Source organism: Trachemys scripta, chromosome 12 (genome assembly GCF_013100865.1).
Source record: "Trachemys scripta elegans isolate TJP31775 chromosome 12, CAS_Tse_1.0, whole genome shotgun sequence".
Taxonomy (NCBI): domain Eukaryota; kingdom Metazoa; phylum Chordata; order Testudines; family Emydidae; genus Trachemys; species Trachemys scripta.
Window position 1 is genome coordinate 245174 of NC_048309.1, and position 25980 is coordinate 271153.

The 25980-nt window shown below is 47.0% G+C and overlaps 1 protein-coding gene across 6 annotated transcripts in view; it reads left to right on the plus strand.

Moving 5' to 3' along the window:
• Positions 1-25774, plus strand: part of ELMO2 (engulfment and cell motility 2) — a 59561-nt gene extending 33787 nt beyond the window's left edge. For 3 of the 6 annotated variants that reach the window (XM_034786912.1, XM_034786913.1, XM_034786914.1), the window contains exons 9-22: positions 6425-6503; positions 7133-7168; positions 10817-10867; positions 11180-11302; positions 11622-11756; positions 12247-12351; positions 12444-12552; positions 21769-21905; positions 22237-22400; positions 22896-23008; positions 23284-23391; positions 23747-23829; positions 24216-24293; positions 24972-25774. In XM_034786912.1, the coding sequence (XP_034642803.1) occupies positions 6425-6503; positions 7133-7168; positions 10817-10867; positions 11180-11302; positions 11622-11756; positions 12247-12351; positions 12444-12552; positions 21769-21905; positions 22237-22400; positions 22896-23008; positions 23284-23391; positions 23747-23829; positions 24216-24293; positions 24972-25172 (1522 nt within the window). In that variant the 3' untranslated portion in view covers positions 25173-25774. Of the gene's footprint in view, positions 1-6424; positions 6504-7132; positions 7169-10816; positions 10868-11179; positions 11303-11621; positions 11757-12246; positions 12352-12443; positions 12553-12605; positions 16637-20374; positions 20550-21768; positions 21906-22236; positions 22401-22895; positions 23009-23283; positions 23392-23746; positions 23830-24215; positions 24294-24971 lie in introns of those variants that run through there. The other 3 variants (XM_034786915.1, XM_034786916.1, XM_034786917.1) reach the window with 3 other exon arrangements.
• The last annotated feature ends 206 nt before the right edge of the window (positions 25775-25980 follow it).

Consider the following 25980-nt stretch of genomic DNA (forward strand, 5'->3'; position numbering starts at 1 on the left):
GCTGGTCTATTTAGGAGTTCCTCAAAGTGCTCCGCCCATCTATTCATCTGTTGTTCTATTTCTGTTATAGACTTTCCCTGCTTCTCTTTGATGGGACGTTCTGGCTTGCTGAACTTTCCAGACAGTTGCTTGCTGATGTCATACAGCTGTTTCATATTACCATTGTATGCTGCCTGTTCTGCTTCTGCTGCCAGTCCATCCACATAATCTCTCTTATACTTCCTAATATTCCTCTTCACTACTTTATAGGCTTCAGCATACTCTTCTTGCGCTTTAGCCTTTGCTGCTCTAGTCCTGCTATTATTAACTACTGCCTTCTTCTTCTTTCTATCTTCTATCTTAGTCAAGGTCTCTACTGTGATCCACTCTTTCTGCTGGTATTTCTTGATTCCAAGCACTTCCTGGCATGCTGACCTAAGTGTCTCTCTCACTTTCTGCCATCTGTTGGATACACTGTCTTCCTCTTCCTCAGACCGATCCTGTAGTACTGAAAACTTATTCTTCAGCGTCAGTCCAAAATCTTCCTTGATCTTATGATCCTTCAAAAGGCTGATGTTGTACTTCGCTCTTCTATCTGACGCGTCTATCCAGTTCTTCTTCAGCTTCAGCTTCAATCTGGCCACCACTAAGTGATGGTCGGACGCTACGTCTGCTCCTCTTCTAACTCTAACATCCTGCAAAGATCTTCTGAACTTCTTACTAATACAGACATGATCGATCTGGTTTTCTGTCGTGCCTGCTGGCGATACCCAGGTACTCTTGTGGATCCGCTTGTGAGGAAAGATGCTACCTCCTATGATCAGGTTGTTAAGTGCACACAAATCCACAAAGCTCTCTCCATTCTCACTCATCTCTCCCAGAGCGTGGGTCCCCATGACTTGTTCATATCCTGTGTTGTCAGGTCCAATTTTGGCATTAAAGTCTCCCATAAGGATGGTAATGTCTTTGTCTGGGAGTCTCTAATATTTTCTGAAGTCTGTTGTAAAAATAGTCTTTGTCTCCCTCTTCACTGTCATTGGTTGGAGCATAGCACTGTACAACATTCATCTTAAGCCTCTTCATTTTAGTTCTGAAGGAATGCTGTGATGATCCTGGAACCATGTGCCTCCCAACCAATCAGTGCTCTCTGTGCCTGCTTGGACAACATGAAGCCTACTCCCTGTGTGTGGGGTGCATCGCTCTCTTCATGTCCGGAATACAGCAACAGCTCTCCTGTCACCAATCGTCTCTGTCCAGCTTGCGTCCATCTTGTCTCGCTAATGCCTAGTAGGGTCAGGTTGTTGCTCCTCATCTCTGCTGTGACCTGCACCGTCTTTCTTGACTCGTACATGGTCCTCACGTTCCATGTACCGATGGTAATCCTCCTAGTTGCAAGAAGGGTAATCGGCTTAGTGGCTTCCTCAGGACTTTCACCACCCGCGTCATGTGTCTTCGAGTTGAAGGCCCTTCTTTTTCCAGGCTAAAAGTCTCTGTTATCTCTATTGTTGGCGTTCCTGTAGCAAATTCATTTTTTTACGGGGTGGAGTTGCTAGCCCCACGCCCAACCCTCCTCCTTTATCCTGACTTGGGACAGGCAGATGGCCCCAAAGGACCTCTCTGGTGGAGTTAACGCTGTCCTCGTGAGCCAAAAAATCTTACCGCGTTATAGGTGAAACCGCATCAGATCGAACGTGCTTTGATCCACTGGAGTGCGCAGACACCCCCCCCCCCCTCCCCGAGCACTGCTTTACCACCTTATATCTGAATTCGTGTTATATCGGGTCGCATTATATCGAGGTAGCGATGTATTTGCATTCCCTGAGGATGCCCTCTGTGCTTTCAGAATTGCTTGAGGGCAATCAACTTAAGGTCTGACAAATGCACGGCTACCTTCCTTGTTTGTGATTGGCAGCTGCAAGGTGGTTGTTGCAAAATTGTTTAATCCCATCAAGCCCACTCCTGCAGTTGGATCCACGTGAGCTGAGCACCATGGGAGTCAGTGAGGGTCCATGCATGTGCTGGGGTCTTCCCATGTGCATTGTTTGCAATATTGGGACCACAGCTGCTAATATGGTTTGGCATCTTTCTTTCCAAAATTTTGAGAATAATTCTAGAATGTGTGTTACTGTGATTTTTCTTGCAAAGCTCTGCTTAACTTAACCATACTGACTACATTTATTGTCACAAAGCTAATCACATGGCATCATATTTTCTTTCACCTCTGACTGGATTATTAGTGATCAGTCAAATATTCAGATACGTGTGGATGACTGGAGCTATTGTGCTTGTCACACAAGTAAGCAGCGTCTCCCTCAGTAATGACAATTGCATACACAATAGATGCATTGTGCACATTACATCTAGAGACATTTCATCTCCTCTTGAATCACCTCATCCAGAAGATGTCCAGCCACTGCAAACCCTGAGGGAGAAGCATTGCCTAGTCGAAGCACTTGAGCTTTGATTTGTGGATATTTGACAAATTGGAAGGTGGTGCCAGTTGCCAATAGAGCTGGGTGAATAACTTATTTTGCAGTTCTGAAAAATGTAAAAATACTAATTTTGGGTCCAGTCAAATCTAAAAATTGTGAAAAAAAAATTTGGCAAATTGAAAAATCAATTTCAGGTTGAACTAAAAAGGTCTTTTGACCAAAAACATTTTTTGGAGGGCATTTTTAAAGGGATGTGGAGGTGATGGTGCATTCCTTTCTAACTCTTGACTCAGTGGTTGGGGCACGTAGCTTGGATGTAGGAGTCCCAGGTTCAGTTCCCTCCTCTACTTGAGATTTGAACATTGCAGGAGAGCACCCTAGCTACTGGGTTCTGGGATATTCTAGTCTGGGTCTCTCTCAGCCTTTCCCGTTGAAGCTATTCCATTGTGTAGCAATAACAAAATAGTTTTTGGAGCAGGGAATGAATTTTATAGTCTTACATTATTAATGATGAGGTTTTTTACTTGTTTGTATAATTAGTTTCCTAACAGTTTGTGGCATTTCAGGTTTATCGGGAGGTTTTTTCTCTTAAGGAAGCTTCAGCTCTGAAATTAAGCATCTCTGATCTTTGTTGGTATATTTTGTTGTGAGAACATCACAAACTTAAATATGCCCTGACCATGAGTGCCCTGGCCGTCGGGAAACTGCAGATGACTGCATAACCGGGTGGTCAGGGCATTAATCTAGGATGCAGGAGACCAAGTTCAAGTCCATACTCCAATAACTATTTATACACAGTAGAATAGCTTCAATAGGAGAGAGGGAGACCCTCCCACACACCTCAGACTAACCCCCAGTCCAGTGGCTAGTGTATTCTCCTGTCATGTGGGAGATCCAAGTTCAAATCTCTTCTCTACATCAGGCACAATGGGGAATTGAACCTCGGTCACTGACATGCCTGGGTATAAGTCAGACCAGTGAGGGGCTATGTGACTCTCTTCCCTGTAACCTGGGATGCCTTACAATGTCTTGCTGTTATAGTCTCCAACCTAGACTGCTCACAACCAGCCACCAGCATGCAGGCCATTCCCCGATGTGTCTCTGTAACTGCAGCATACCCATCACAACCTGGCTTTCACCAGCCTTGGTTATACTGTAGGGTGACTCTGACATACTCCCGGTCCAGTACTTTGCCCCAGAAATCATGGAATCATAGAATATCAGGGTTGGAAGGGACCTCAGGAGGTCATCTAGTCCAACCCCCTGCTCAAAGCAGGACCAATCCCCAACTAAATCATCCCAGCCAGGGCTTTGTCAAGCCTGACCTTAAAAACCTCTAAGGAAGGAGATTCCACCACCTCCCTAGGTAATGCATTCCAGTGCTTCACCACCCTCCTAGTGAAAAAGTTTTTCCCAATATCCAACCTAAACCTCCCCCACTGCAACTTGAAACCACTACTTGTTCTGTCATCTGCTCCCACTGAGAACAGTCTAGAGCCATCCTCTTTGGAACACCCTTTCAGGTAGTTGAAAGCAGCTATCAAATCCCCCCCTCATTCTTCTTTTCTACGGACTAAATAATCCCAGTTCCCTCAGCCTCTCCTCATAAGTCATGTGCTCCCGCCCCCTAATCATTTTTGTTGCTCTCTGCCAGACTCTTTCCAATTTTTCCACATCCTTCTTGTAGAGTGGGGCCCAAAACTGGACACAGTACTCCAGATGAGGTCTCACCAGTGCCGAATAGAGGGGAATGATCATGTCCCTCGATCTGCTGGCAATGTTCTGTATGTTGTGCACTGTCCAGCGCCCTCGCAGACAGTCCAGAAATATTAAGTTTGTTAATCCTTTAAGACAAATTTATTAACTACAAAGAGTGAGATTTTAAGTGAGTACAAGTAATGAGGCATAAAAGCGAGAAACGGTTACAAGAAAAATAAGGATAAAACACTTACTGGTACTTAAGACTATGTCTACACTACAGACCTTATGGCACAGCTGTACCGCTGCCGCTGTAAGGTCTCCCATGTAGCCTCTCTATGCGGCTGGGAGAGAGCTCTCCTGTCGGTGCAATTAAACCACCTTCAACGAGTGCTATAGTGGTGGGAGACGCTCTCCTGCTGATATAGCACTGTGCACACCAGCATTTCTGTTGTAACTTACGTTGGTCGGGGTGTGGGTTTTTTTTTTTTTTTTTTTTCACATCCTGACCGACAAAAGTGCTATGAAGCCATATCCTAACTTAACAAACAATGTTAAATTTAAAGCCAAGTTTTCTCACCACATGCTCTCAGCAGTTTTTCTGACCAAACTTTTTAGGTCAAGACCCCTCCCGCAATCTAATGGCTGCTTCCTTTGTCCCATCATAGACAGTGAATTGATGGGCATGGGTGTGGGGGATATCTTGGGGTGTCTTCCCCTTCTTTTATAGTTCTGCCCCCCTTTGAGAAGCATTTCCAGCTGGGAGCAAGGCAACAGGCAGTCTGTGTGGAAGGAAACTCATGCTGTTTCTTTGCTAAGATGTAGATTTTTTTTTTTTTTTTGCCCTGCCTCCTTTCCTGTCAAAGCATGGCCACTTAGCAGGTAATGGTCCATCAGTCTTGTTTACACCTGGCTGAGGCATCAGTTTGCCCTTTGTCTCTGAGGAACTGGTTGGCTATTTCCCAGACTTCTATGGGAAACATACTTTTAGTCAAGATCTCAGCTTTTGTTTATAATTTCACATATTGCACTACTACGTGCATTTTTGCCATGATATTGATAAGCAAATTATGAGTTTTTAAATACCTCAAAAAGCATACCATGTACAAACATTATTACAATAGTGTGTAGGGTGTGAACACAGGGGTGTATTCTATCACAGTTGCCCACATCCCAGGTAAGTGCCCAATCACTGGCTGTTAAAAGTTTTATAAGAAGGGCATCATCATCACTGCATTTTTCAGGAAATAAACTGTTTGCTCGAAATATTTTGCTGAGCTCTAGTTGCAGATATAACACTGACTATTTGCTTATTGAGTTCATGTTTGAGCTTTGATGTTCTCTCAAAAAATCAGAGATGCTTCATTTCAGGGCTGAAGCTTAAGAGAAAAAACCTCTAAGTAAACCTGACCCTGAAATGCCACAAACTGTTAGGATACTAATTATATAAACAAGTACAAAACCTCATTATTAATAATGTAAAACTATAAAATGAGGAGAAAGTAAAGAACTAATAACATGTAAATAAAATATTTCATTTTAAATTTTTTAATTAAATTTTTAAAAATCTAAAACTTTTTAATCATGATTTTTATTCACTTCCCACCAGGGAGCCAGCTGCTGCTCCTGTCTTGTTTGCTTCATGTCTTCACTCTTTATTTTTGTGTGTTCAACTCTGTGCCACACATGGGGCTGGCTACCATGCCCCCTCCAGTTCCTCCTCTCCTCCCCCGACCTGAACGACCCATCACAACCTCTCCCCTTGGTCAGCCTTTCCCATGGAGCCTCCATGTCCTCCTCATGAAAAGTCTAGGCTCATGAGTCAGGGCCTGTAATGTTACAACCCCCACCTCCCATAGCCCAGAGGTTGAGGCTCTGGCCCCCGAGTCCCAAGAGCTGCATTGTTCAGAATGTGGATGCTGCTTCTGGCAGTTGCTGCAGTTTGAGTTTCTTCAGAGACTGAGGCCAAAGGTTGTTGGGCTTGGGAATGGTTTGTAAACTCTTGATACAGTGTCCCTGTCATTTGAGCCAGAAGAAATAGTGTAGACCATGTTTGGAAGCATTTGTCATAGTGTATTTTCCCCCAACTAGAGCAGTTTCTACCTGTCAGTTCAGTGGAGTTCTGAGCAAGGCTAGATGACATGATGGTAAAAATAGTTGGGTCCTGTCTGAGGCGCTGCACCAGTGCAGATCCTGCCTCCAGATATCCTGGAATAGATGGGGTGAAGTGACAGCCTGTAATAATCCCCTCCCTGTTCTGCAAACACTAGCTGCTTCTTTCATCTCCAGTTCTCCATGTGTCTCTGTCCCCGCAGCTCAAACCAGGAGATTCAGACGTATGCCATTGCCCTGATCAATGCCCTCTTCCTGAAGGCGCCTGAGGACAAGAGACAGGTCTGTGACCTCCTTTCTATAGCCAAAGCCCCGGGCCTGATTAATGGCTGACTGCTTGTTTGGCACCTGCAGCATCTGAGAAGTCCCTCTGTCTAGGCAGAATGGGGCCCAGACTCAGCCAAGCTCTTTCTATTGCTGTGGGACTCTCTTGCAGTGGTTCAGCCTTGGGGGAATGCGGCGATTCCAATAGAGAGATTGACTGGTGCAGAAGGCTGCTGGTGTGGGGGATGTCCAACAGGAAAATGGGGTGTTGCTGGGGGAGAAGCATAGAGTGATTGTGTGTAGAGCATGGACACCCTTTGGAGAAGCTGAGTCCTGTGGAAATGCCACATGGGAGTGCAGCATGGGCTGGGGAAGTTAGGAGCCCCATGGGACTGTCCAGCATGCACATACACAATCTCTGAGTCCCATGGGCGTGTCCCCATGACATGCATAAGAGAAGTAAGATCTCTGCTCTGCTTGAGGCACCCCAAGATCTTAGCGAGGTGTGGGGTGTGCATGCGTCTGTGTCGTGAAGCTTTGCTCTATTAACCCTTCCTCCTCCAGTGCCCTGTTTGTGCCCTTTGCTCTGGGCTCTGAGCTAACTCCTCTGTCTGCTTCTCTTTGTGCCTTTTGCTTTCTGCCAGCAGGACAAGCTCCTTAACCCGCTAGACCTGCCTGTCACTGTAAGTAATTCCAGCCCTGGGGGAGGGTCAGATGCCTGCTGAGCTGTAGGCATCCTAGGTAGTTAGCCTCCAGCTATTTGTCCTAGTGCCAGAGATGCTGCATGGGGATTGGAGGTGAGGGGTGGTCCAGAGGATGGTGCTGGAGGAACCATAGGGAGGGTCTGCTTGACTTTAGCTGGAATAGAGGATATTTATAACGATGGTCCATAAAGGGGTTGTTTGCGCTGGGGAAACTTTTAAAACCATTTCAGCTAAACCAATTTTAAAACCAGAACCAGTTCAGTAAAAACAGGGCAAGCCACCTTAAACTGCCTAAAACTGAGTCTGTGCTACAGCTCTGATTGGTTTTAAAATAGGCTAGGGGCATGGCTACACTTGCAGATGTAGAGTGCTGTGAGTTAAACCCGCCTTTGGAGAGCGCAGTAGGGAAAGTGCTGCAGTCTGTCCATACTGACAGCTGCTTGCACACTGGCGTGGCCACATTTGGGGCACTTGCAGCGGCATTGGGAGCGGTACATTATGGGCAGCTATCCCAGCATGCAAGTGACTGCAACGTGCTTTTCAAATGGGGGGAGGGGAGGGAGGAGTGTGACAGGGAGTGTGTTGTGTGTATGTTGGGGGAGAGAGTGGGTTTTTAGGGGGCTGACAGCATGTCAGCATGCTGTCTTGTAAGTTCAGACAGCCGCAGACCTCCCATTCCCCCCCGCCTCTCTCCCTCTCACACAGCATTCCACAGTAACAGCTTGCATGCCAGCTGTCAGAAATGGAGCTTTGAAAGGGCATTTCCACATTCCTACAGGAGTTCAAAACAATGACAAGAGTGGCCACTTGACTTAAGGGGATTATGTGACGTTTCCGGAGGCCGATCAGAGCGCAGTAACGCAACACCTCGTTCACACTGACGCCCGTGCGTTGTAGCCAAGGCGCAGCAAATGTTATTCCTCTCGCTGAGGTGGAGTACCAGCAGCACTGTAGCCATGGAGTCGGAGCGCTCTACGTGCCTTGCCAGGATGGGGAGTGAGCTAGGGTGCCCGGGGCTGCTTTATTGCACTGTAACTCACAATTGTAGCCAAGCCCTAGAAAACTTGCTATGTAGACAAGACCTTATGATAGCAGAGGTGAAGGGGAACATTCACAGTACTCAATGCTGATGCTCTCAGGTTGTAGTGTATGTCATGCCTGATCTGGGGCCACCCCTTGAGCAATTGTGCCCTAAGAATACACTTCAGCCTCCAGCTGTCTGCCTCGGGATTGTTGCTTGTGTCCCACTGCCCATGCAGTTTAGAGTATGATTTAGAAACTTCCATTTGGTAGGTTCTCAAAGCGTTTTGCAGACTTTTGTAGCAGCAGAGAGCACTTTATTCTTGCTAAAAATGCAGCCACCTCTGAGGTGGCTCTGTTGACGCTTTTAACAGTACTTAGCAAACATGATGTAATATTTTAAGACAGACAATGGGTGGGCTTACCATCTCAAATGGAAAGTTCACAGATAATTCAGGGAGGAAGAACGTAATTATGTGACTAGGAGTTTGGCCAAGATACCAAGGCTAATACCCAACTCATAACATTTCCAAGGGATCTTTAATGACCACTTAAATTTTCCTTGCATCCTTTGTACAGTGCCTAACACATTGGGGTCCTGGTCCACAACTAGGGCTCTCAGCACTACAGTAATAACAATCCAAAAGAGCACCTCCAACCCCACAGAGCCCCTAGCACCATCCTGGGGCATTAAGGACAATACTGACTTGGAGAGGAAAGCCCCTCTGCAGAGTCACCCTCCCCATTCCCTGCAGCACAGTGTCCCCAGGACCGTGCTGGGGCATTAGGGACAATATCAATCACCTGACAGTGGTTAGGCAGTGTGTGTGTGTGCTCACACTTCTACTTACTATGCTAATCAGGATTTTCACTGTCTCCTTTCTTTCCAACCATTTACCTGCTTTATCCATCTGTTGTCTCATCAGATATACAGCCTGTAAGCTCTTTGGGGCAGGGACTCCCTTTATTTTGTGTTTGTACGGCACAAATCTCTAAGGACATTATAATAGAAATTATAAATAATAAGAAACAGTGCTAATTCAAGGGACAGTGTATCTTCTTTTGAACCACTTCCTGCAGCAGCTGGATGTTAAGATGTCTCCCATCCAAGTACTGACTCATTTTGACTATAGTTAGCGTGTGAGCCCTGCTGAGCTCACAGCTCTAGGTGGTTTGGCTATCAGCCAGAGTGTCACTCTGCTCTTCCTAGTGGTTCCTGTCTCCAGCAATATAGAACCAAAAGAGTGAAAACAAGGACCTAGGAGCAGGCTGAAATGTACATTTTGCCATACTTCCTGTGTGGCCTGGAACTAGCAGGATTGGCTTGGGGAGTCGGGACAATGCAAGGGAGATCAGGAGGGGTAGTTGCACTGGTGTAATTATTTAAGTATAATTTCATATTCAGATCCAATTCTGGGCTTGCCCAGCCTATGTTCACCAGTGCTCACAATGTGCAGGGGTTCTGAAATGGACTGTTCCGCTGAATCCATTCCAGATGGCAAGTGGCCTGATAGGTACGCATCCTATTATCATGGGCCCATCCAAAGACCTTGCCCCAATAGCAAATTTCTGAAAAGCTCCCACCATTATATTAGCTCTGGCACCGCTCCACCTGCTACTGTAAACAGGTTGCTGGTGTTTTAACCAGCATGTCATCTAGGCCTGTGGAGAGATGGCAGGTTAGGTGGTATGTGCATGATGTCTGGTCAGCTGGCCATGTTGGTCCCAGACACATAGGTTTGCAGCAGACTCACATGTCTGTCTGTCGGGATAAGGCACCTCCTTAGCATGTGTGATGTTTAAACACTTCTTTATTTCTTTGCTAAATTTGAAAGAGCGCAGTTAGAGAGCCTTTGCTCCTCAGGCTGAGGTACAGGCCGAGGGAGTCACTAGGAAACAAAGCCACTGAACAAAAATAGCAACTGAAAACTTCAAGCATGAAACTTATTTCCTTTCTATTTGTGTAACTCAAAATCAGCTCAGTGTTTTGTCCTCAAACTGCCCCTTAAAAAATCACCTTTGGGGCTGAGACAAGGGAAATGTGAGCTCCAGGGGAAGAGTTCTGAGAAAGTGATAAGCTGTTGAAACAGGGGAAACCTTGTGTCAGCTCGGAACATGCTGGCTGGGCTGTTTACCTGATTGCAGTAAGACTTCTGCAGACAAATTCATTCCTGCACTGGTCAGAGTACACGTCCCCAGTTCACGGGCATCTGGGACAGTCTTGGCCAGCAGCACAGGCTAGGGCAGCCCAAGTAACACTCCATGCTGCCATAGTTCCAACAGGCATGGCCAGCAGGTGACATCTAGGGCCAAACTTTCTCCTGCCCCCAGACCTCCACACATCCTCTTGCACTGGTGGTATGCCAGTGCAAAGGGGCCATAGAGCGATAATGAATTGGGCCCTTAGATCTCAGGGTGACCAGCGCTCTAAAGAGACATGGGTAGGGTGGAGGAATTGTCCCATGGTGATTGTCTGTAATGAGTTATCTGTCCTACATGGTATGGGCTATCACTGATCTGTCGCTTGCCTTTTCTCTCCTTTCTGCAAGAGGTGGATTCTGTTTTTGTTTTTCTCTCATATTTCTTTTATCTCTGAATCCCCAACAGGAAATGGCTAATGCGTTTGCCCAGAAGCACCTGAGGTCTATAATCCTGAATGTGAGTATGTGACAAATGACAGGGAGCTTCTTAGTCATTACTAATTGGAAACCTCGCTTATGTTGAGTTTAAATCTTGCTGCCTAAGGGCACCTCCAGGAGTATGAGTCTGTACAGAGTTGAATTGCAACCACTTTTCCAAGAGAGAGAAGAGAGTTTGCAGCCTGTTTCCTCCTGGCATTAGAGCAGGTCCTGTCAGGTATTGGATCTTCACGAACACAGGGGTATGGGCAGCCTGACTTGTGCCTACAGCAAGCAGCACTCAGTAGTTTTTCTTACTGTTCACTTTTACCCCCCTCCCTTGATATTGCAGCATGTGATCAGAGGAAACCGCCCAATCAAAACAGAAATGGCGCATCAGCTGTACGTGCTGCAGGTCCTGACCTTTAACCTCCTGGAAGAGCGGATGATGACCAAGATGGATCCCAATGATCAGGTCATTGTTAGGGCTGCAGTGAGTGCACTGTAGAGGAAGCCCCAGGGTCAGCAGGCTGGGTATGATTAGAGGGACAGGAGGTGCTGAAAGAGGGGAATTGATTCATGACTGGCTTCCTTAGCCCACCTCAGCTGCAAGGAGTGTTAAAAGCTGGAGTTCCCAATGAGTGTCATTGTAAAAAGTGCCAGTTCAATTCCTGGCACTTGGTCCATGCCCATAATATGAACTCTGGAGAGAGACAGGACTGCATGGTGTTGTGTAGAAATATTGCCTGTGTGATTGCTGATGCGCTGCAATCTCCTTGCCTTCTGTCCCTCAGGCACAAAGAGACATCATATTTGAGCTGAGAAGAATCGCTTTTGATGCAGAGTCTGATGGCAACACCATACCTGGGGGCGGGACAGAGAAACGCAAAGCCATGTACACCAAGGACTACAAGATGCTGGGATTCACTGTATGCATCCGGAGGGATTGCTGATGCCACAGTTTGCTAGAGGCAGCTTAAGAGTTCCCTATTGGGGAGGGGAGAACAGAAGGAGGCCACAAAGTGCACAGATCACACCCCATTTCTGTATCGGAGCCTAAGACATCTCCTAAGAGAGGAACTCTGCAGAGACAGGGCTCCCTGTTCGTATCCTTGTGAATTCACTGCTCAGTTAAAGCCAGTGATTAGGCTCAGGTCTCTTGGCATGATGCACAAGGATCTTCTCAGAGGGCACAGATTGTTGTGTGCAAGTCACGTTTATCTCCACAGGAGCAACAAATAACATTTCCAGAGACAATCTGGATAGGTGGCACTCAAGTGTTCCCTGGGTGGATTGCTCATCTCAGGCGGAGGGTTCTGGGAGGGTTAGGGACCCCCTGCACGGGCAGATTCAGGGGGGCTTCTTTCAGGATTCCCTAGGACTAATGTGTTTTGGGTTTTTCCTACACTCTACCCACAGAATCACATCAATCCAGCCATGGACTTTACCCAGACTCCCCCAGGGATGCTGGCTTTGGACAACATGCTCTACTTGGCCAAATTCCATCAGGACACCTACATAAGGGTATGGAGAGAAGAGTACCTCCTGCAAACAACATCACCCTGGTTTGTGCTGTGTCATGCGTGATCTCTCTCTCTCTCTCTCTCTCTCTCTAGATTGTCCTGGAAAACAGCAGTCGGGAGGACAAGCATGAGTGCCCGTTTGGGCGCAGCGCCATTGAGCTCACCAAGATGCTGTGTGAAATCCTGCAGGTTGGGGAGCTCCGTAAGTGCCTCCATCCCAACTCCTGGAACCTTTCTCTAGATGTGCTGTGTACTGGGAAGGTGCTCCCCTGAAGAAATTACCCACAGGGTATACATTCTGTGCCCAAGGGCAGAGAGCCTGGAGTCTGCTTTCTTGTGATCCATGAGTGCTGAGACCAGGGTCTGTGCTCTCTTTGGTGAGTTAGGCTCCTTGGGCTGGAGTAGGGTTGTACAGGGTCAGAGGACACAGTGGTAAAATTGCCTGCACTACAGCTCACCCAGCTGGTACCACCAGTGCTGAAGAGCAGGTAAGAAATGTCCTTATGTAGGCAAGGCCATGGATGCTATTGGGGCCTCCTGAGTGATGTGTGAGTCAGGAGGGAAGCTCTCTTCTGGGGCTACAAGGATGACAGTGCTTAGCTCTTCTTTAGGTATGTGTCAGTATGGATCCCACTATAGGGGTGCATGTAACTCATGCATGCAAGCTCAATCTTTTTCTGAATAGCAATGTCTGCTGGGCTCCGTGTTTGCCCTGGGCAAGGGCATAAAAGGAAAAGAGACCACAGCCCTCCCTTGGTCCCCTCTTGCCACCCATGGCAGAGACACTAAACCAAATGAGTGTCTGACTCATTACTCTTTCTTGAGCTTCAAACTCACTTCAGATTACTTTATTCTGTGAAGGAATTCCTCTTCACTTTCTCGTTATTAACTTGGACTTGGACATTAAAAAAAGGGGAAAGGATAGGGGGAAATCTGCCTAAAAGCTCCCGTGCACACAACCTGCACAGCACAGTGAGGCACTTCACACACGCTATAGGTTAAAACCCTGTCCATTGTGCGACAGTCTCATGTCCTTAACTGATGAGCACAACAGATTCCATTTCTGCCTTGGGGAAGGGCACATCTGCAACAAGTGCTCGTTCTGCTGTTCCTTCTCATCCAGTATACGAACGTGAAGAGACACGAGGCTCAAGTAACATCTCTTTGAGTGATCCATGAATGATGCATCCAATCCTGGAGATGAGAGCTCCACCAAGCTGGAGTCGTTGAGGCTATCCGCAGAAACTGCTCCACTAACCACATACCCCTGGTTTCCGTCGGTGCGGAAGAAGTCATCAAAAAGTGTGCCAAGACCATTGGTATCAGCCCCAAGATCTCCAAGACCAGTCATAGCACTGGCATAGATGGCCTTACTGCTCAACGCTTTAGCACCAACTCCAGGACAAAGAGACCCTGTACCAACAGGCTGGCACGGATTCCAAGTGCAGCTTGGCGCATCCAGCAGTTTTATCCCGAAAAGAGGATTTGAAACACTCCTCCAAAGACAAATCTAACCCCTCCATGACATTGAGGGCTAGGAGCAAGGTACAGACTATGAAGACAGCACAGGAGATAGTTGTACTTTTACAAATTTTGACACTGAGACTCACACCGGTACCAACATCCGTGCCAGTCAACAACCCTTTCTGGTACCAAGATGCACCTTAGAGGTACTGCCATCATCTCTGCACTTGGGACAGACACCAGCACTGGAGGCCCCAGCACCAGACATACCCACAATGGTACTGCTGTTCACAGAGATGTAATGCTCTTCACCATATCCAACCCATTCCTTCTCTTCTACTTCAAGTAGGGAACCCTCTTCCATCAGATCAGTGTAAGGATCTGTGGGACTAGAACCCAGGTCTGTAGAGCTCAGGGCTGCAGTTCCTACATCATCACCAGGGAGCCATCCAGAGCCCCATCCAAGGAGCATTGTGGGGATTAGAACTGCCCACTGGGTCCAGAGCAGCAATACCCTGAAGCCTTTTGATTGGCCCATGCTCACTATTTAACCCTAGAGGGTGCCCCAGGAAGTTGTTTAGACAACCACACAGACCTCTGGCCTGCTGCAACTCCAGACCTCCCCTAGCTTTCTGATCTCCAGTTTCCTAACTCAGCCTGACTCTGACCTTTACTTTTGTCTGTTGATCCCATCTCTAGCGATTGCTCCTATCCCTGCTCACTGACTACTCCCTCGTGGCCATGCTTGACTGTGTGGACACCAGTCCAGCCATAACCGCTAGGTCAAACCACTTACGCCTCTGTCTCTTACTCTCAGAAAAGGATCTTAGAGGGAGTTCCAGTAACATTCCTTACCAGGCACTGATGCATGACTGTAGTTGACCAGTCCACTGCCAATCTGGCCAGTACCCTTATAATCTGCACCTTGACCATACTGGCCCTCCTGGAGCCATCCACAGTCCAGGAGCAGACCCCTGTTGCATGTGTAGAGGAAAAGGATGACATCTCAATCACCACTGGGTCAATGGCCAAGCCCTCCCCTCACCAGAACTAGGGGAAGCCCTTCATGAGCAAGGCAAGGCAGCTTGAGAGATGCTCCAATTGTCCTCCCCACTAAAGGGGTCTTCATTTTCTCCTAATGAGGTGCTTGCTTCAGCCCAGACACCAACCATTGTTGACTTTAGAGCCTTCCAAGACGTGCTCTCCAGGATAGCTGAAACATCAGCTATTGAGATAAGTGATGCAAGAGAACATGCACAAGCTGTTTGACTTTTTGAGCTCCTCAGTGCCATCAAGGATTGCCCTCCTGATTTAATGAGGGCATACTGGATCCAGCAAAGGGACTGTGGCATGCCCCAGTCTCGCTTTCCCTGCTTGGAACTAAGAAGAAAAGCACTACCAAATACTGTTCAAGAGCTTTGAACATTTTTACATGCATCCAGCACCAGGGTTGCTAGTAGTATCTGTTGTTCAGGAGAAAAGACCAGATTCACCAAGGAACTCCTAAAGATAAGGACCCCAGGAAATTAGTCAGATGGCACATTCATCTGCCTCCCTCCCGGTGTGTATCATGAACTATAAGATCTTGTTCATGAAAAGAGTTTTTTATGGGGGAAAGAGTGTGATTGTTCCACCCCCTTCCTATTTTGTCTCCCACAGGAATGCAGAGAAGAGCTCAAAGAAACCATCAGAGGTCCAGATGATAGCAAAAAACAGCGCTACAAGTAGCAATGGACAAGTCTGGTATGGTTGCTAGATCCATGACTATGGCAATCACAATGCACCAGGATTCCTGGTTACAGGCACCTGTTCAGCAACCAGATAGCTGAGGCACTCCCATTCCCTCAAAGCTTCAAGGACAGTGCTGAGGTCCCTAGGGATCTACATCCCTGCACCATATCAAAGCTCTTCCAACATCAGACCCTGCAAAGGCAAAGAACACCATCCTGTTGCCAGGTACCAACCAGATACGCATCCAGAAAGCAGGCCTGTAACTCCAGGAGCGCCTGTCATCTTCCTCTGTCATGCAGCAGGTTTGATGGGGGTGTTGAGAACCACATCAAGACCATCCCAGAGCTGACCTTGAGAAACCACCTCACCCACTTCCATCTGGTGTGGTCAGGAATTATACCAGCAAATGAGTGCTGGGTGTGCCCCATGTAATTCTTTTCCTTGCCTCCTACCCACTCTCCTTCCCTGTCCATCTTCATGGACCCCTCACAAGAGCCTGTTACAAAAAAGTGGCCTTATTGCTTCATCTAGGATCCATAGGACAGGCTGTGGACTGGTTTCTGGCTCTTGACTTTTAGGAAATGTACTTCCACACAGCAATCCACCTGGGCCACAGAAGTACCTGAGATTTACAGTAGAGACCAATCACTGCAAGTACAAAGTATTGCCTTTCAGGTTCTTCACAACACCAAGAGTCTACAAAATGTGTTGCCACAATGGTGGCACACCTAAGAGGGCAACTTTGACTAGATGACTGGCTGATCAGAGGCAGATCCTATCAGGAAGCTCTGACCAGCCTTAGTTGTGCTCTTTCCCTGTTTGCGCAGCTGGGCCTCCTGGTGAATTACAAGAAATTGTCTTTTATCCCATCACAGATTATAGTTTATACGGGCCAGGATAGATTCCATGACAGCAAAGGCTAACCTGCCAGAAGACAGATTCCTCTTTTTCTAGTTAGCACTGAACAGAGTGAAATCACAACCAGCTATGATGGTACAGATTTATCTTGCATTATTAGACTATATGTCCCTGTGAACATACCTGATGCTGCTTGCCAGAATTCATCTGAAGCCTCTACAATTCTGGCTCAGGTAAGTTTACTCCTAGGCTAAGTACCTGATGAGCAGGAAAGTCCTACTCCTATCTCATGTCCTCTTAGCGCTGGACTGGTGGCTGCATCCCAACAAAGCCCAGAAAGGGATGCAGGTCAAAGTGACCCTGTTGCCAATTATGGCATTAGTCGACACATCGGGTACAGGCTGGGGAAGCTCACCTAGGCCATCTACAGATACCAGGAGTCTAGTCCCCAGAGGACACGGGGCTGCATATAAATGTCATAGAACTCAGAGCAATTGAACTGATGTGTATGGCATTTCTCCCACTCTTACGACATTCCATAGTGCAGACACTGAGAGACAATATATTGTCATTTCATTACATGCACAAAGAAGGGGTGCCAGCTCTTTGCCTCTCTTCAAAGGAATGAACAAACCGTGGAAATGGTATCATCTGCATAGCATAACCCTGGGAGTTCTGCATCTCCTGGGAGTTGTCAACAATCTGATGAATGTCCTGAGCAGGCAGTCATCAGTCACAAGGGTTGATGCAGGATTCTGTCACTAGGTCAACTTTCCATCAGTGGGCGACACCTCTGACGTGTCCCACCAAAGACCACACCAAGTGTCCAAACTTCTGTTCCAGAGAGGGCACGAGCCTTTGATCATTGCTGGATGTTTTTCTTCTGCAATGGAATCAAGACCTCGTATTGCCTTCCCACCAATTCCGCTAATCCCCAAGGTTACTGGCAAAGTCACACAGTACAGGGCCATATTCAGAGCTCCTATTGACTGAGGCAGTTCTGGCTGACAGACCTGTTGCAGGTGTCTTTGCAATCACCAGTCAGGCTGCTGGGCCAATTAGATCTTTTCTCACAGGGTCAGATTCTCCATCCGGAACCAAAGTCCCTGCACTTGAATGCTGGCTGGTTAAGCACCATGGTAAAGGATTGCTCCTTACAAGTTCAAGAAATCCTGGTACAGAGCAGGAAAACTGACCACCAAATGGAAAAGGTTCTCTGTATGGGCTGCCTGATACAGTCTAGACGAGAAGATTCTCAACTATTTGCTGCAGTTAAAATGTTCTGGATTGTCCTTTAGTTCAGTCAAGGTCCACCTGGTGGCAAAATCCACCAATACAGTTGCTCTTGATCTTCTCTTATCCACCAGTATCCAAGTTTTTCAAGGGTCTAATGGCTACTTAGCCACCGGTCAGGGAACTTATTCCCACATAGGACCTCAGCATCATCCTTCTAAGGCTAATGGAGCTCCCCTTTGAGCCCCTCTTGGAGTGTGCTATCCACCATCTCAGTCTTAAAACAGTCTTTTTTTGGTGGCCATCACCCAAGTCAAGGTGAGAAAGCTTCAGGCACTCATGCAGAACCCCTGTATGCCTGGTTCCATAAAGACAGGATCGTACTAAGACTTCCTGCAAAATTCATTCCCAACATGGTTTCTGAGTTCCAAATCCAATCTATCACTTTATCTCTGGTCTTTCCAAAGCCACATTCCACCCAAGAGGTGAAGCTGCTGCACACTCTGGATATATCCAGAGTTCTCCAATATTATAGTGACAGGGCCACACTTTTTAGACTGTGCCCACATCTATTTGTGACTGTGGCCAGCTGCTCCAAGGGGCAGACTATTTCATCACAAAGATTATCAAAATGGGTAACTCACTGTATCTCATTGTGTTACTAGCTGGCCACTATACCTCTCCCACTGACTGTTAAGACTCTCTCCACCAGAGCCCAAGCAACATCCGCCTGCTTTCAAAAGATGCCAGGTATCCAAAATCTGCAAGGTAGCTATGTTAAACAATCCATTCATATTTGTCAAACACTATGGACTGTACTTAGCTGATAGATCTGATGTCCATTTGGGAGAGCAGTCCTCCAATCTCTATTTGACTGATGCAGCTGATACTTCTCATTCCCACCATCCTGAGGGGACAATGCTTGCCAGTCACTTATAGTGGCATCTACACTGACACATACTCAAAGAAAAGAGAACAGTTACTTACCTACAATAACTGTGGTTCATCAAGATGTTGTAGTCAGTGTGGATCCCATGACTCCCCCTCCATCCAGGCTTTTCACACTCCTCAGCAGTCATGGGCTACGAATTGCAAGGGGACTGAAAGAGGGTCGTGGCTGCTTTATGCTCTAGCACAGGAATGCAAGGAGGCATGGGGCACATGCATTGCTGTGACAGACACTGCTACTCAGAAAAGATTCCAAGCTTGCTACATGAGGTGCATGCAAACCTACAGTGGGATCCACACTGACGAATCATGGTTACTATAGGGTAAGAAACTAATCTTTTAATAATTCTTTATGGTACAGTGCAAATCACAGTAGGGGGAATAACATATGGAAGAAAGGGGAAGTCAATAGTAATGACTATAAATCAAAAATTAGGAATAGTAGAAAATTGATAAGAGAAGCAAAGGGACAGAAGAAGAAATCTGTGGCCAGCAGAGTTAAGGACAATGAGGAGGAGCTAAAGTATATTAGGAATAAAAAGAATCCTAAAACTGGTATTGGTCCTTTACTAGATGGGAGTGTTAGTGTTATCAATAATAATGCAGAAAAGGGAGAAGTGTTCAATAAATATTTCTGTTCTGCATTTGGGGAAAAAACAGGTGATATAGTTATATCATATGATAACATTCTTTCCAAATCCACTAATATCTCAGGAGACTGTTAAACATTTTTAATCAGCAGAGCCAGATACTTTGCATCTATGAGTTTTGAAAGAGCTGGCTGAGGAGCTTGCTGGACAGTTAATGTTGATGATCAATAAGTCTTGGAACACTGCGGAAGTACCAGAAGACTAGAAGAAAGCGAATGTTGTGCCAATATTTAAAAAGGGTAAACGGGATGACCTTGGAAGTTATAGGCCTGTCAGTCTCACATTGATCCTGAGCAACATAATGAAACTGCTGAATCAGGACTCGATTAATAAGAATTAAAGGAGGGTAATATAATTTAATGCCAATCAACATGGGTTTATAGAAAATAGATCCTTTCAAACTAACTTGATATATATATATATATTTTATGAGATCACAGGTTTGGTTGATAAAGCTAATACTGTTGATACAATATTCTTGGGTGCCATGAGACATTTTGATTAACAAAATATAGAAAGATCTAAAATTAACGTGGCACACATTAAATAGATTAAAAGATCACTAACGGGTGGGTCTCAAAATGTAACTGTAAACTGGGAAGCATCATCAAGCAGGTGTGTTTCTAATGAGTTCCCACAGGGACTGGTTTTTGGCTATATGCGATTTAACATTTTTATCAATTATCTAGAAGAAAACATAAAATCACTCTTTTCCGATTACACAAAAATTGGGGGAGTGATAAATAATGAAGAGGATAGAATCACAGGGTTGGAAGGGACCTCAGGAGGTCATCTAGTCCAACCTCCTGCTCAAAGCAGGACCAATTCCCAACTAAATCATCCCAGCTAGGGCTTTGTCAAGCCTGACCTTAAAAACCTCTAAGGAAGGAGATTCCACCACCTCCCTAGGTAACCCATTCCAGTGCTTCACCACTCTCCTAATGAAAAAGTTTTTCCCAATATCCAACCTAAACCTCCCCTACTGCAACTTGAGACATTTACTCCTTGTTCTATCATCTTCTACCACTGAGAACAGTCTAGATCCATCCTCTTTGGAACCCCCTTTCAGGTAGTTGAAAGCAGCTATCAAATCCCCCCTCATTCTTCTCTTCTGCAGATATAAATAATCCCAGTTCCCTCAACCTCTCCTCAACAAGTTTGGGAACCACTGGACTAGATGATCACAGTGATCCTTCTGACCTTAGAATCGATGAATAAGGTGTCTGAATAAAGCAGCAGAAGTAGCAGAGTATTGCACAGTGATTTTTGCTCACCGGTTAAAGACACGGACTGATTCTCAGATCTGGACTCTGAAGTAATTTCCCCATCCCCAACATATACTAGCATGGGGACAGGGGAGGTAAACCATAGACAGGTTCATGTAGTTTTATTTTATTTTATTTATTTAAATTGAATTTAGTAATTTTGCATTAAACTACCATGGGTTCAGCTCCTTTTGCTAATTTCAAGCTCAGCAGAGTGAAAATGACCTCTGGTGCTTTTTTCAAATTTGGAGACTCCAGGAACACATGAAGACCAAGGATAGTGACCAAAGACACAATCACGAGTACAAAGGTCTTATCTGTACTACAAGTTTTATTAAAGCACTAAGTAAAGTTAAAATTACCCATGCATATATAAATCCTACAAAAACTCATGCAATGACTAAGACAGTAGTCATATTCATATCCTCAAAGATATTCTAGCGTCTGATAGATCTCTCAGCAGATGACCATTGATAGAGGGATGGTTCCTGCTGGGGTTTCCCCGTGGGGTTGTCCCTTGGGGTCTTCCCACTTTTACCCAACCAATTAACCTCTTCTATATTGTTGTTCTGATGACATATGCATGAGGGTTTCAACCCTCTTTTCCTTATTTGTACTTCCACACCCCATGAATACTGGGGTGTCCCATTTTTCATAGGTTGTTTCTTAGTTCCTCTTATTCTCATTAGCATCTATGTACAACATGTAACCTGCAGTCAGGACAGGACAGTCCATGTTACAATCAGGTGTCTTGTGGTCTTAGACAATACATGGTAGTTTATTGCAATCTAGTTTTCTGTAATATCACCTATTGGCACATCTTTTACAGTAATCTTGTGACTTTACTGGCATAGGGTTATTTCTAGATCACCCACTCATGTCAAGCATTCTTAAGTCTATGGCCTAGTATGGCTAAGCTAAAATCTGACAGGCCTCAGGTCTTGCATTCCAGCCATGCTTTACTGATACACCTAATACAAACTCATCACTCCAAAATATTTGTCAATCTTATACTTCTATAATCCAACAATTTAAATCTATTTAGCAAACATTTATTATATATGAAATAGCATATGAATTGACCATGACCCCAAATATCACAATGATTAATGGATGATAAAATGAACTACTTGGCTGCGGTCGGAAGCGTGTATTACGCACACTGTCAGTCTGTTCTGATTGCAACAAGCTTAGTTCTTCCCACGAGCTCCAGGACCTCCTGCCCTGGCTGCTCAGACACTCACATAATTTCCTTCTCTGTCCCTGAAGCCAATGAGGGCCGGAACGACTACCACCCCATGTTCTTTACCCATGACCGAGCATTTGAGGAGCTCTTTGCCATCTGCATCCAGCTGCTAAACAAGACCTGGAAGGAGATGAGAGCAACGGCAGAGGATTTCAACAAGGTCAGGGGGATGGGAACCTGCCCTGGGAAGGGCTCTGTATCGGAGAGGGAGAGCACACAGACAGACTCTTTACTCAGCAAAGTATGGAGCAGTGGGGAGGTGTGTACAAGTGCATGTAGGAATATGTTTAGGATACTGGTGAAGAAGGCAGCCCTGTGACCTCTGCTTTCCCTGCCCTGGGCCCTCAAAGCCCTCAATTGGATGTGCCTCCTGACCACACTCTCGCTGTATCCGTCCCTTGCAGCCCTTGGCTGAATTCAGCCCTGAATCCCAGCTCCCCTTGGGCAGCAGGAATGTAAGCTGGCTGTTCTCTCCCATCCCATCCCTCTAGGTGATGCAGGTTGTACGTGAGCAGATCACCCGGGCTCTGCCCTCCAAACCCAACTCCTTGGACCAGTTCAAGAGCAAGCTGCGCAGCCTAAGCTACTCTGAGATCCTGCGACTGCGCCAGTCGGAGAGAATGAGCCAAGATGACTTTCAGTCACCACCCATTGTGTAAGTGCCTGACAGGCAGGGCCGGCTCTGACTTTTTTGCCGCCCTAGGCAAAAAAGCCCCCTTCCGGCCCCCCCCGCCCAGCGTGGCAGGGGAGGGGGCCGAGCCCAGCCGCGGGCCCGCAATACCCGACCGGCCGGAGCACCGGGTGGAGGGCAGCAAGCCCGCCGCGGCCGCCGCTCTCCCCGGCCAGAGCGCCAGGAGGAGGGCGGAGAGCCCACTGCGGCCAGAGCGGCGGGAGGAGGGCGGAGAGCCCGGCCAGGGCCCCGCTCTCCTCGACCGTCCAGAGTGCTGGGGGGAGGGCAGAGAGCCCAGTTGCGGCCCCGCCACGCTGCCCTCCTCCAGGCGCCGCCCCAAGCAGATGCTTGGTGGGCTGGTGCCTGGAGCCGGCCCTGCTGACAGGGGCAGCTCTCTTCCCCACATACTGGCCTCCCTTGCATTGAATTGCTGGCTGCTAACCCCAGACTCTTGTTTACTCAATTGTCTTTGATCTCCAGGGAGCTGAGAGAGAAAATCCAGCCTGAGATCCTGGAGCTGATAAAACAGCAGCGTCTGAACCGGCTTTGCGAGGGAAGCAGCTTCAGAAAAATTGGGAATCGCAGGAGACAAGGTGGGGCCTGCTACAGCCTCCCAGTGTAGGAGCACTGAAGCAAATAGGACCAAGTGGGTTTCCCAGTTGGCAAGGAAGGGGGTGGATAAACAGGGTTGCTACACCGGCCAACAGGCTGGGATGGCACAGAGGTGCATACATACAGGAGACTGCAATCCTTGTCACAGCCAGCAGGTGGCACTGTAGAGAATGAGAGAGTGGGGCTATACAGGGCTATCATGGGGGCCTTGTCTGAATGACTCGTCTTACGCCATGCTGTATGTTGTGTTTTCCAGAGAGATTCTGGTACTGTCGTCTGGCCTTGAACCACAAGGTTCTACACTACGGAGACCTGGAAGACAATGCCCAGGGCGAAGTGACCTTCGAGTCGCTGCAGGAAAAAAGTAGGTCCAGGTTATTGCTCTGACGCTGGCACTATGTGCAATGCCCTGTGCTCTGCCACCTACCGACCATCGTACCAGTGGCTACAGCACTGACTGGTACTCAGGAGATCTGAATTCAGTTCCTGGCCCTTCCTCAAGCCCCTGTGTGACCTTTGATGTCACTTGGTACTTCCCACATCATGGGCTATGGGGATAAGTTCATTTGTGTTTATGAGGCTCAAACAGTCTGGTAATGGAGTCTGTAGAAAAGCCTGTGACCAGACAGATGGACATGGGGCCATATAACGTCAAGGTAAAGCCCCATCTCTTCATAGTCAGGGTTCCTCCTGTTGTGACTTTCCTGTTTCACTCCTAGTTCCTGTAGCAGACATCAAGGCCGTCGTCACAGGGAAGGACTGTCCACACATGAAGGAGAAAAGTGCACTGAAGCAGAACAAGGTAACTGCTCTCTTCCTTTCTTTAGTACAGTCCCTTGGCTGATGAGCAGTTCTTGGAGGGGTGGAAGCAGCAGAAACAAGCTCTAAATGACAGCTGTCTATGGGAACCATTTACACACAGTCCCAGCCTAAATCTGGGATCCCTACATCTCCTTTCCAGTCCCTGGTCTCTTTGCTGTTTCACTCCTAGAACCACTGCCCACCCAACTTGTTCTGTGACTGGCAAGGTGCCCTGGTACTAGTTGCACAGTGAGGAGGTGCCCAGGGAACAGGATTGCATTGTGGAGGTGTCCTGGGCTGCAGCTGGGACCCCCAACATTGTTGGTGTAGCAGAAAGGACTGTTATGATGATTTATCTAGCTGATGATTAAAAACCTCTTCCTTCAGGAAGTGTTGGAATTGGCCTTCTCGATATTGTATGATCCTGATGAGACACTGAACTTCATTGCACCTAATAAGTATGAGGTAAGAAATGGGGCTGTCAAACTGCAAAGAGGAGACAGGGAAAAACCAGTTTTTCCCCCCCCCCCCCCCCAAGCTTTGGACAAGATGCACCAGTCTCACTGTTAAAAAATGTTGCCTAATGCTCAACCTAAATCTCCCTTGTTTGTAATATCATCCTGTTAGGGCAAGTTCTAGCCCCTTGTACCACACTGAATGACTTCCCTTAGTCCTTGGTAGAGGCGCCGTCTTTCTAAGTTGCCGGGGGGTGCTCGACCCCTGCTCTGGAGCACCCATGGAGTCGGCATCTATGGTCCTTGGCATTGGCCATCAACAGGCTGTTCCTCACATGCTCTGAGACATGATTCCTAAAATTGTATGGTCTTTTCTGCTGCCATGTCACATTGCAAACTCATGTCCAATTGTCTGCTCACTCTCGTGTTGGGGGTCTCAGTCATTCTTGCTTCCCTAGCTTCTCCTTCCCATTAGGAGTCTGTGGTTGAATTACTTTCCCCCAGATTAATGTACTGCATTTGCTGAATTTCTCATTTTATTTCCTGCTGGTGTCACCAATTTCAGGGGGCCTCCAGAGGGATGTTCCTACCCCTGGTTTGTGCTGGTGTATTTTGGGATGGGGGGCTCCACAGGGCATTCCCCATGGTTTATGCCTAGGGGTGTAAGTTGTCTACTTGTTTTCCACAGTACTGTATCTGGATCGATGGACTCAATGCCCTCCTCGGGAAGGACATGTCCAGTGAGCTAACCAAGAGTGACCTGGACACGCTGCTGAGCATGGAAATGAAGCTGAGACTCCTGGACCTGGAGAATATCCAGATCCCTGAGGCCCCACCACCCATCCCCAAGGAGCCCAGCAGCTACGACTTTGTCTATCACTACGGTTGACACAGGCAGAACTGGACAGGGACAGGGAGGAAGGGACAGCTACTGCTGAAAAGAGCCTCAGAACCCTGGAGCTTGTTCTGAGATTGACATCATGTTCTTTGTTTGTACAGGACCAGTTCTGAACATGGCAACCATTGATCACTAATCTCTCTATGCCCCAGCCATTCCAGTAGGCCTGCAGCTTCGTGTTTCACCACCTCGTTATGGGGTGAGAGTCATGATGCTGGGGTGCCATATGGGGGAGGCACCCCATTCTCTCAACAGCAACACTGCATGGCACTGGGTGAGGAATATGCCTAGCAAGAGGAGGAGCTTCTGCCCTGGCCACAGGGTTGCCATCCACCCTTGTATCCCAGAACTGTTGAGTCTCCGTTTAATCCCACCACCTACCAGAAAACACAATAAAACCATTGAGTGACTGACAGCTGCTGCAGCAGAAAATGGTGCAAAGAGGGAGTCCCTTGGTCACTACAGGAGTGACACTGGTGCCTGAGGGATGAGAGCAGAAGCCAATGAACAGTTGGGGATCAGCATCCCCCAGTAACTCATTATTGTCTGATTTTATATGAATTACTATAATATAAATAATAATCCTTACCATATCTATAGTATTTAACTCTTTGAAGCACTTCATAAGCATTAATGTTAATCCTACAACCCTTTTTTTTATGAGGTGGGTGTGACGAAGTGGGGGGTTTTCTTGTTTTCTGTGGAGTTTCAATGGTTTGCATGCAGAGGGGGTGGGACTCAGTTTCCCTGGGTGTTACTGGTTTAATGAGGTGAGGGGAGAGGGAGTGTGTTTTGCAGA